Consider the following 12496-nt stretch of genomic DNA (forward strand, 5'->3'; position numbering starts at 1 on the left):
TCAGGAGAGATAAACAGACATGGTGACAGGAAGACAAGGAAGAGAATCGGTCAGGATGGAAAAGTGCCAAGCAAACTGGAAACATATGGGGTGGGGTAAAGACATTGAAAAGAACTCACCAGCTAGGAGAGATTAGGAGTAGTAGCAGCTGGCAGTAGAATAACAAACAGCCAGAACTAAAACTGATGAAACTGAATTCACTGTTCCAGACTCATTCTATGAAGATGTTTGATTGCTTAGTCATTATCTATTCATTGGAATTGGGAAATGTATTAATTCCAATTGCCTAAGTTTTTCCTGTGCTAATCGTTTTGGAATTGTGCTGCAAAATTTTCATTTGCCAAGGTAAAACTATATTCTACCTTTACTTCTGACAGCCAAGTCTCTTTAGGTTTCACAACATGAACATTGCAGATCAGAAAACAGAATTAAAGGGAGATCAAAAGTAAACAGTTTGGTCCCACCACTCTGCAACCTTTCATGGCATCCATGTCACTACACATAAGAGACATCTAACAAAAAAAGACAGGTTAACTCCATTTTCTAAATAACCCAAGTTACATTACGGTATAGAAATTTGTGCTTTACAGGAAATAAGCAATTCTTGCAGCTAACGCAACTCCAGCCATTGTATGTTATACAAATCAGTCCCTGAATTATCCTATGTGTATGTGATGTTAGAATACAGCCTGTCTCTGGATTGATCCAACATCCCATTCTACTCGTTAATATGCAACTCTTACCCCTTGTCAAAATTTATACCACATGCTTCTATACCCAGAAGTCTACACCAAACCTCAAACACTAAATTGTATCAACCCATTGAATTTATACTAGGAATTCTCACCCACTGAGCTTCTCAAGTGAGTTAGTAATTTTATTACTATTTTCTGTTACTGGACCCCAGTTGAAATCTTGACCAGCTAAACCCAAGATAATTATTGGTAAAATTAATGCAGCTTTAGAAGTCCAATAACCAAGAGACAAAAATAAAATCTAAAACTCAGTTGATAAATCCAATGCATCATTGAAGCTAATATAATTTTCCAACTGCAAAACCAAAGATGGCAACACTCCAAATGCTGAACAGCTGCCTCCTAACACCACCTAAGTAAAACACACCATGTTCTCGTGGTCAAGTTTTATAACTCGATTCCAGGGACCAACCATTGACAGATGAATGACGTTTCATGATTCCTAAGGTTTCAGACATAAGCAGGAGGCTTTAAAAAAAGAAAATACACGACAGAGAAACAACCTATTTCATATCCGAAAGAAAAACTCCAACACCGCCCCCAAGTGAAATCGGATGACCAGTTCAATGAATGGGATATTATACTGTTCATCACTCTGCACTCCACTTGTACAAGTGCTTGGATCACTGTGCAGAGGGAAAGGAAAGTCTGGCGCGTTATTGTTTTTCAAGGTACTTTCCCATTCTATATAGAAAAATAACAGACTCAGTATCATTTAAAAATTCACCATTTTGCAGAAACTGTTCACAATGAGATCCTGGAATCTTTCTAAACACTGGGTCACTTTGGCAATTTTACGAATAGAAAACCCCCATCAATACTGCAGAGTTGGAGAATTTAGGGAAATCGCATTACCAAGACGGGGGTGGTGGGGGGTGGGGGGGGGGGGGGGGGGGGTGTGGGGGAACCCTTGCATAGTTTCCAGGGTTCTACTTTGCCAAAGTGACCTTAAGTCAGTCTGAATTCATGGGTTCTCACCTGTAGTCATCAATGAGTGGCTCAGAAAGAATGCAATAGCAACGAACTATCAACAAAAGAAGCCCGACTCAAACATGTTTAGGCTGATAATTTCTAATCAAAATTCAAATAAAATAGAAGTGATTGTTACTTTTCCTTATAGAATGGGTAAGTGAAGATTTCCCTGCCTTAACTTTTTTTTTTAAACTTTACCAGGCTTGCTGTAAGCTCTGAGAATACATTCAAGCACTGACCATTATGTACAAAGTGTCTCTGTCGAGAATCAACAGGACATTTTGAAAACGCCCTGATGGGAAGTAAATCACTAAACACATTGGATTTTCTTTGGGCTTGCTCATTATTTTTTCTACAAGAACGTCATATAATCAAGTGTGAATATTTGAAAGAAAAGTTGTTTTGTGTTGTCAAATGCGCTTTTAGCCACTGCATTAAAAAGAAGTACCCACTGTAGCTATGGTCGTCATAGTGGCATTACTACGATCACACCCGAGAATAGCAGAAAAAGGGGAAAACAAATAATTTCAGCCACAATGTTCTCACAACTCAGTCAATGAGTGCCAATGAGAATGTATTGGCTCACCTCGATACAAAGACATTTTTAAGTTGATATTGGACAGCAGCCTTGAGAGAACCTTGACAACCAAGCACCACGCTCCCTATTTTTAGCACATCAGTAGGTTCCTGGTCTCCACTGGGCAGAAAATCAGGACAGGTGTGAATTTTCTACGTCCTAACCTCTATCGTCAGGATCTAGGAAACTTTGGATTTCTGGCTCTGGAGGGATGGAGCTCCTCTTGCTTTATCAATGTAAAGTGCTTTTATTAGTTGTACAACCAGAACCACTAACTTCAATCAGGAAAGGCATATGTACAAACATTCTTCATATATGTACATGCTTTTAAATATACATGACTGCTAGACCCAAAAATATTTTAAGTGCAAAAGGGAAATTCTTTTGTGAACTGTATTGGCTGAATGTTCAAATGTAGACAGAAATTACAACCCACACAATCCAAGTTTCAGGGAGCAAAAAAAAAGATGGCCACAAAGGGAAATAAACAAATGGACATGAGAAACATTATGGTTAGAGAAGTGGTATCTTACCTGGCAATGGAATTGGCATGCCGGGCAATGGCACACGGAATGGTGGCACCATCACTGGTGGAAAGGCTGGGATTGCTGCGGCTGGCTGCGGCACGGGCTGTGGTACAGGTGGCGGCATAGACTGCGGTAAAGACTGTGGTACCGGCTGTTGTGTCGCGCTGGTAGTCACGGCTACAGAGACAGGCGTTGGGGTAGCCACTGAGACAGCAGGTGGAGGCTGATCAGGAGCTGCAGATACCAGTGGAAAAGTAAAGCTGGCACCGTCACTTGACACGCTCCTCATACTTTTTCCGAACCCTTTTAAAGCTGAGTAAGTTGGTGTGCTTAATCGCATATGATCTGTACCATTTCAAATGAAACAAAAGCAGCTGTTGGAAAAATATCAGACTAAACAGGCTATGAAAGCCTTCACTTACGCTTACACAGATATATACTTTGCACATTATTTTTTACATCTACAGGCAAGCCAAGTCAGTAGTCATCGCTACAGATTCTATTGCTGCTATCCCATCACTGGTGCATTGGTGATTTTCAATGTTTTGTAATATCACACCAAGCCTTCGGGAATAGCACTTTTTTTTTTGAGAGGGTGAGTGTTGGTTATAAAAACTAAAATAGGTTGCAATGAAGATATATCTATCCTCCCTCCAGTGAGTCACTGTCCTTTAGTCATGCAATTAAAACTAAAACCTTAGCACTTGTGCATTGCTGTGAACATGCAAGACCATTAACATAAAAAGGAGTTTAAAAATACGAAGCCATTCAACCCACTGGCTTATTAGTTGTTATTAATTGCCCACTTGATAATTTCACAAGTCCATTTGTAGGACTGACCAATAATCGGTGAAAAATCAACAACGAAGTATAAACTCTTGAAAACTAAAAGCCTAAAAAAACTACAGAAACCAGATTCTTAAATTTCCATACACCTCCAGAAACATATTGCACAATTTACACTAGGAAAACCACTGCCGGGCATGGCGGGGGGTGGGGTGGTGGGGTCAGGGTACAGTACCAAAAGTGTTAATGTTTTCTAAAGTCAAGTATTTAGATGGTTAAATAACAAAACTCTCCTAGTGAGTCACATCAAGTTATAAAGATCAGGATGGATTCAGGCTTGATCTATTATATCAGCTGAGTTAGTTATTCCCTGTGAGTGTCATTGATGGGTTTCTACAATTGGTCTTGATATCACTTGGCTGGAAAAGGAAATGAGATTTCCAAAAAGAGCCATGCATCCCATTCCTGACCTTCACATCTTGATACCTGCTAAGAAAAAGTGCATGTGTAGACATTAGGTGGGAAAAAAATCAGGCTCAGGCATGATGCATTCATGGTCAAATGGCTCGCTAGTAGTAATTTTCTAGGCTAAAATGTGAAGAACAGATACTTGAGAGAACTATCAGAGCATGACTCCAGGATGATAGGATAACCTATGAAATTATTGCTCAGTTAGGGAAGACTGACAAAAGTACTACCCCACTATCCCAAATATTACCCAAAACTGCATTCATGAAAATACATATCAAGATATATTTTTTTTTATTCATTCAAGGGATGAAGGTGTTGCTGGAAAAGTCAGTATTTACTGCCCATCCATAATTGCACTCAGGAAGGTGGTGGTGGGCCATCTTAGTAGCTTGCTAGGCTATTCCAGGGGGCAGTTCTGAGTCAACTGCATTACTGTGGATCTAGAGTTAAATATAAGCCAGAAAGAGTAAGGACTGCAGATTTCCTTCCCTAAAAGACAATAGCGAGCCAGATGGGTTTTTATGACAACCTGGGCATTTCATACTCACCATTACTGATACTAGCTTTTTATTCCAGATTTATTTAATTAACGGAATCTAAATTACCCAACATGGGACTTGAACTCATGTCGCCAGACAATTAGTCCAGGCCTCTGGATTACAAGATCAGTATCATCACTATGCTACCTTAGTCTTTTGTTTAATTAAATTTATAAAAGTGTAATATAAAAGAAATCCAAAAGTGTGAATTTTTACCAAGGACTTTTGCTAACGCTAATAATATTTTTTCTAATTATCAAATGCTACAGCATCCACATTATATACTTGCTTTAAGGTGGAAACCGTTATTATAACTAGGCAGCCTTATTAAAACACATCCTGATCTAGTTCATTCCTTAGAAATGAAAATCTTGTGTGCAACTTGCTGCACATCTGTCAGACTTCATGTCAACATTTTTGCATTAAATTTTGACTATTTCCTCATTTAATACAGTCTTGCCGAAATAAAGTTGTAATCTAATGAAAAAATCTGATGTCTGCATGCACTGCCTGCCAGCTTTTGCCATTAGAAATTCTCATGTCCATATTTATGATGAAAATTGCCTGTATAAGGTTGTCATGCTGTCTTAACAGTAGAGGTGCTCCAGTACCAGCACTGATGGGAGTGTCAGATCACGGCAAGCTTACAAAGACAATTTCCATTATAGATGTGGACACAGGATTTTAAAATGGAAATATGAAACAAAGGACAGATTACGTGACTTCAAAACATGACTGAACTGCACACCATAGTCCGGTTATCACCCCACTCTCTAAGCCCGATTTGCCTAAAGAATGACTTGCTCTTGACTCTCCATATGCAAAGCCAGCAGTTTCCCATACAGTATGCTTGCGAAGATTTATACCGTCAACAAAGGGCGTTCCATGGCTGTAAAGTTTTAAACTGGCATAAAGCTAAGTAAATTTAACTGAAAAAAAAATTGATTTATGTAGTGCCTTTCACGACCTCAGGTCATCCCGAAGCGCTTTACATCAATGAAATACTTCTGAACTGTAGTCACTGTTGTAATGTAGGAAATGCAGTAGCCAATTTGTGCACAGCAAGGTTCCACAAATGATTAAATGATCCGTTTTAGTGATGGTGGTTGAGAGGTAAGTATTAGTCAGGATACCAACAGCTGTGCCCTGTTCCTCTACTCTAATCATGCGAGCAGTGACAATGCAAGCTCTCTATAACCCAATACTTACTTATATTCAAGATGAATCTTCTAAATCAAGCATTCACATTTGCCCAATATAAAATCCATTATCACTTTAGAATAATAAGTGGAAGTTTAGAGAACAGAATCATAGTAAATGTACCAATTTGATCCCAAAAGTAGACTTACTGGACAAAACATTCTTAATTAACAGTCAAAAGCACTGATAAATTTAGCAGCATCTGGGATCCTTTTGCTGATTCGTCAGAATTTCTCTATGCTGCATGTTGCTGCATTACTCACCTGGACCCGTTGCCGAGACTGTTACAACTGATGTAGGTGTACTGGAAGAGGCTGGTGCTGTGGACTGAACAGATGAAGCTGGTGTTGAGACTGATGGGGCTGTCGTGCTACCGATTGGTGTTGACGTCGTAGTGATCACTTGTGAGGTCATTACTGGTGTCAGTTCCGATTGTTGTATGATTTTTACGCCCTCTGGCTTTGACCAAGCAGACTCTCGTGTCCGAGCATTATAATAGTATATCTACATAAGACAGAAGAGTTCCTCAGTACAAAATGCAAAGCAGCAGCAGAGCACAACACGTACAAAATAAACTGAAGAATTTCGAGGAGTATTTCTCCCACATGAACACTTGAGGCATAATCCATTGTTTGGGCTTATACTAGTGTAACTGCTCCAGAATTCTAATCAGAATAAGGACAGTACTTGGGATTCATGTGGATTTAGTTGGGGATGGTGATTCTCTTAGAACTCTTCCCATTAGTTGCCTGATTGCTCACAACCATTCTTAACTAGATGTGGTAGGGATACAGAGTTTTGCTTTGGTCACAGATTGCGGGATCACTTAGCTTTGTTTATAGCAAACTACTTTTAGTGTTTAGTATGTCCTGACAAAACAGAGATCGATAAATACTTAAGGGAAATCCTCCAGTGGCTACAGTCATACTTGACACACAGGAGACAGCCACGGTTCTGTCATCCAACCCCAGGACCTCAATGCAGGAAGTCCTCAGGGCAGTGCCCTCTGTCCAACCATTTTCGGCTGCTTCATCAAGAACCTTCTCCTTGTCATAAGGTCTGTAGTTGGGCTATATGTGACTATTCCAATCTTCAGCTCACTCACAACTCCCTGCATAATAAAGCAGTCAATACCAGCCTACAGCAAGACTTGGATAACATCCAGGCTTGGGCTGACAAGTGGAAGGTACCATTTGCACCCGAATGTCAAGCAGCGACCATCTCTTCAACAAGAAAACACCCAACCACCTTCCCTTAATATTGAACAGTGCCAACACTGCAGAATCTCCCTAAATCGTCAGATCACTAGAGACCAACAACTTGACTGGAATTGACACATCAATAGCATGGATCCAGGAAGAAGCTCACTTCCTGACCTGTCAAGTGTCTCAGCATCACAAGGCGCAAATCAAAAGTGCAATGGAAAACATACCATCCATCTGGATGGGTAGAAGAAATTTGACACCATCAGTCCGATTGATTGGTGTCGCTGCCACTAGACTCAAAATCTAGCCCCTCACAGTAGCTGCAATGTATATTATCTGAAGGATGCATTGTAGCAATTCATCAAGCTGAGTCATAAAGTTCTCCCATACAGAAACAGACCCTTAGGCCCACAGTGTCTGTGCCAGCCATCAAGCATCTAACTATTCTAATCCCATTTTCCAGCACTTGGCCCATAGCCTTGTATGCTATGGTGTTTCAAGTGCTCATCTAAATACTTCATAAACTTTGTGAGGATTCCTGCCTCTACCACCTCTTCAGGCAATGCGTTCCAGATTCCAACCACCCTCTGAGTGTAAACATTTTTCATCAAATCCCTCCAAACCTCCTGCCCCTTACCTTAAAATCTATGCCCCCTGGTTATTTACACCTCCGCTAAGGGAAAAAGTTGCTTCCTATCTAACCTATCAATGCCCCTCATAATTTTGTATACCTCAATCATGTCCGCCCTCAGCCCTCTCTGCTCCAAGGAAAACAACCCTAGCCTATCCAGTCTCTCTTCATAGCTGAAATGCTCCAGCCCAGGCAACATCCTGGTGAATCTCCTCTGCACCCTCTCCAGTGAAAACACGTCCTTCCTATTGTGTGGTGCCCAGAACTGTACACAGTACTCCAGTTGTGGCCTAACTAGCATTTTATACAGCTCCATCATAACTCCCTGCTCTTATATTCTATGCCTCGGCTAATAAAGGCAAGTATCCCATATGCCTTCCTAACCTCCTTATCTACCTGTGCTGCCTTCAGTGAACTATGGACAAGTACACCAAGGTCCCTCTGACCCTCTGTACTTTCTAGGGTCCTACCATTCATTGTATATTCCTTTTCCTCGTTAGTCCCCCCAAAATGCATCACCTCACACTTCTCAGGATTAAATTCCACTTGCCACTACTCAGCCTATCTATAGCGCCCTGTAATCTAAGGCTTTCCTCCTCACTATTTAAGGCACCAACAATTTTCTTGTCATCTGCGAACTTACTGATCATACCTCCTATATTCACATCGAAATCATTAACTATAACAGCACATCCCAGCCCTGTTGCCTCTACCATGGAGCTTAACTGTTTTTGTCCATCTCAATCAGTTGGACGTCATTCCTTCATTGTCACTGGGTCAAAATCCTGAAATTCCCTGCCTATTATCATATAAGCATAAGATTGCAGCAGTTTAAGGAAGAGACCTTTTTCTCAGGACCAGGAGGAATTGGCAATAAATGCAGTTTGGCCAGTGATACCCAATATTCCAAGTTCAAGTAAAAATTGTTGATATTGCATGTTAATCGTATATCAATTGTTTGATTATATGCAGGTGGAGGGTGTTAATTGGGCTCTTCAGCGGACACTGACGGAGACTGGTGAAGGGTTTGAGTGAGGAGCTACATGTTTGTAATCCTTTTACTCTGTGCAATAAATGTGAAACTGAGTAAAGTTAGGCTCCAGCATTATCCTTGTTTAACAAGCTTTCTAGAGTTTAACACTGCATACCCCCGTAAAATAAAAAAGGTAAAAAAAAAAATCAATTAAGTTGATACCATAGGGTATTGTGGACCACAGTGGCTCAGATTTTGATTACCCGAGTCTGCCACAGAGATAACCCGTTCAATTTTTGGTTCCAATTTTCAGGAACTGGACCTCTGCCTTGTCTCATTCCTTCTTCTTGCACTAACTCACCCTCCCATGACGACAAATTTTCTCTCCAGCCAGTGACTATCTTCCTCGGTGGAGTGCAATGAGCAAAGTCTAAGCAGGTTGCCACCCAAAGCTCTTGCTACCCATCAACCATGCTCACCGACCTATACTAGCTCCTGGTCCGGCCAGGCTTCAATTGTAAAATTCTCATCCTTGTTTTCAAAGCCCTCCATAGCCTCACCCCTCCCGATCTCCAAGCTCATCCCGCCCTTTAGCCCTGCAAGATCTCTGCACTTCCCCAATGCATGACCCATGTATATCCCCAATTTTCATCACTTCACTACTGGTGACCATGCCTTCAGTGTAAAGTTGGTGTCGTTCAGCAGTAAACTAACCAGGTCTGTGGTAGCTGCAGTGAGGGTTTGCAGAGATCGTTCCAGTCTCTGCAGCTGAAAAGTTATCACCCTCAGAAACCTGAGGAATTGAGTTTCTCTCTCTACAGTTTTGTGACTGCATGTCTGGTATAATCACCAATTAATGATATCATACAATTTATTCAGAAATAACCCTTTGGATGTTCAAAGCCATTATCTACTTTAAATTTTGCTAACCCAATGCATTTCTTTTTCCTAATAATTCCCACACATTATTTCTATGCACATAGAGACAGATGTAAAAAAGTACTGAGTTTACAAATCAACATTTAATCATAAAAAGTAGAAGGGAATAAGTCACTGAGCAATCATGAGTACATAAAAGCTAACTGGCAATTAAAACCTGCAGTGGATGTGATCAGAAGAGCAAAAAAGAATGACTAAAAACAGAGTAAGCTCAGATTATTATTCAAACAGTCAGAGAATCTCAGTTATCAGTGAATTTCTGCTTCACTAGAGAACTCCAATATGACTTGATTCTCCTACGCTGTCCTAATTCAGTTTCACACAGACTTCCTTCAAATGTCAGTCAATTCCTATAGCACTTCTCCCTCAACACCTCAACACAGTGTTCATTACACCTTCATTGTCAGCAGCACTATAAGGAATCAGATTTGTTACAGTGCAGAAGGAGGCCATTTGGCCCATCGTGTCCATACCAGCTCTCCAAAAGAGCTCAGTTCCATTCCCCCCGCCTTCTCCCCGTAACCCTGCACATTCTTCCTTTTCATATAATAGGCCAATTCCCTTTTGAATGCTTCAATCGAACTGCCTCCACCACACTCTCAGGCAGTGCATTCCAGACCTTAACCACTCTTTGCGTGAAGAAGTTTTTCCTCATGTCACTTTTGCTTCTCTTACCAATTACTTGAAATCTGTGCCCTCTCGTTCTCGATCCTTTCACGAGTGGGAACAGTTTCGCTCTATCTACTCTGTCCAGACCCCTCGTGATTTTGAATATCTCTATCAAATCACCCCTCAGCCTTATTTTCTCTAAGGAAACAGTCCTAACTTCTCCAATCTATCTTCATAACTGAAGTTCCTCAGCCCTGGAACCATTCTTGTGAATCTTATCTGCACTCTCTCCAATGCCCTGACGTCTTTCCTAAAGCGTGGCGCCCACAACTGGATGCAATACTCCAGGTGAGGCCGAACTAGTGTCTCATCCAAGTTCAACAAAACAGTTGGGATCTGCTAGTGATGAAAAAAAACTGAAAGTAAATACCCATTCCTCCTTAAGTTCAGCAAATTAACCCGAAGGCACTTTCTCTACCATCAGGTTAACAAAGGTTGCGTAAATCATAAGGGAGCTTCCGACATTGAACAAAACAATTTTCTGAAACAGTCATTTTCAATTATTTATAACATCGCTCAGATAATTGTGTCTGCAAAGTAGACAAGTTCTGACATTAATATTTGAGTGTATTTTAAGTTCCGTCAGCTATCAAACTAATATACTCAATAGCTACTTTCACTTAATGTGAAATTTAATTTTGAAAACCTCTGTGGCTTATCCGATGCTTCCTGTTCTTACAGTGCAATATTTTATTAAATGAGAATGTATAACTGACCATAATCATTGCTGGGGGGGAAGGGGGGTCAGGTTGAAGAGCTTGCAATGAAAAGTTAAGTTCTTGTGAACCCTGCTTCCCAGTTCACGGAATTCTTACAATCCATCTCTGACCAGCACAGCTTCCCTCAGGACTATTGCAACCTATGTCAGAGATTGTGAAGTTTTTCAACTTTGTGGGCCAGACAGGTGCATGTCATTAAGTCTTCAGAGCCACATATGAAGTGTAATTCCATGTTCCAGTTCAGTTGCATACACCTCAGGTTTCCAATACATACTGATTCTGGAGCTCTGTTTAGAACTCATTCAAAGAATCACCAACATGAAGAACAGCCTTTCACAAACCTCAAGGCCCACAAAATTCAAACACATCAACCAGCAAGAAAGAAATACAATTAGAAACTGAACCAGGTTGCCTGCTCTTCAAGACTAAGATTGCCAAGACTCAATGGTTACAATTTGTAAACCCCGACACAACTCATTAAATGCATAAGCTGAAATATTTGAGCTCATTTTGGCCAAACGGATGTTGTTAGATCAGAATTGGAATCTTTGCAAGGCAGTTTCTGAATGTGGAAGTATTATGTAGTTTGACCATTTGATGAGCTCTCTGTTCAGCAAAATTAGTAAATAAATCAACTGTCAACACAGAAAATGCAGTGAAGGAGACAGGTGTCACCACTGAAATCTTATCCTATCATCCCTTTGTTCGGGGAACAGATGTTCAAGGGACAGACCATTAAAGTAACCTCATTTTCTGTTCCTTTTATAGAGAACAAATTCAATAATCATTGTACCTGTTATATACGTTGCGCCTGCATTCTCCCACATCTTACCTTTCCTTCTGGGGTTTTGTTTTCCACCCAAATCTCCTCATTGTTCGGCAACCCAGGTGCCGTTGGAGCAGAAACTGGGGGCATCCCTGGCGGAAACATCATTCCTGGTGGTGGGGGCATACTGGTCATAGGAGGGGGCATGAAAGGTGGTCTCTGGAAAAGAAATGGTAAAGTATAAGTGGAATCTAGCCAGCAAATTCTGAGCAAAACAAATAATGCAGAAATCTCGAAACTACAATACCGTAATGAAGATACACTCCACCTATTCATAATGAAAATACAGTGCAGCCTTCTTTGCATTATCTCAGTCATTTATGACATAAAAATAGGCAATTCAGCCCATCAAGTCCATGCCGGCTCTCCGTGGAGCAATCCAGTCAGTCCCACTCCCCCGCTCGATCCCCTTAGCCCTCCAAGTTTATTTCCTTCAAGTGCCTACCCAATTGCCTTTTGAAATCATTGACAGTCTCCACTTCCACCACGCTCATGGGCGTAAAAAAGTTCTTCCTCGCATTCCCCCTGCATCTCTTGCCCAAAACCTTCAATCTGTGTCCCCTAGTTCTTGTACCAACAGTAAATGGCAACAGTTTTTCATTGCAAACTTATCCAAGCCTGTCATAATCTTGTACACCCACATCAAGTCTCCTCTCAATCTCTTCTGCTCCAGGGAGAACAACCCCAGTCAAGGGAGAACAACCCAA

General features: G+C 40.9%; 1 protein-coding gene across 6 annotated transcripts in view; it reads right to left on the reverse strand.

Moving 5' to 3' along the window:
• The window catches only part of tcerg1b (transcription elongation regulator 1b (CA150)), a 109237-nt gene that overhangs the window by 60833 nt on the left and 35908 nt on the right, over positions 1–12496 (reverse strand). For all 6 annotated transcript variants that reach the window (XM_068043193.1, XM_068043192.1, XM_068043191.1 and 3 more), the window contains exons 3-5: positions 11796–11948; positions 6091–6331; positions 2838–3176 (exon numbers count right to left, since the gene is read on the reverse strand). In XM_068043193.1, coding sequence (XP_067899294.1) covers positions 2838–3176; positions 6091–6331; positions 11796–11948 — 733 coding nt within the window. The remainder of the gene's footprint in view (positions 1–2837; positions 3177–6090; positions 6332–11795; positions 11949–12496) is intronic.

Source organism: Heterodontus francisci, chromosome 12, assembly GCF_036365525.1.
Source record: "Heterodontus francisci isolate sHetFra1 chromosome 12, sHetFra1.hap1, whole genome shotgun sequence".
Classification (NCBI taxonomy): domain Eukaryota; kingdom Metazoa; phylum Chordata; class Chondrichthyes; order Heterodontiformes; family Heterodontidae; genus Heterodontus; species Heterodontus francisci.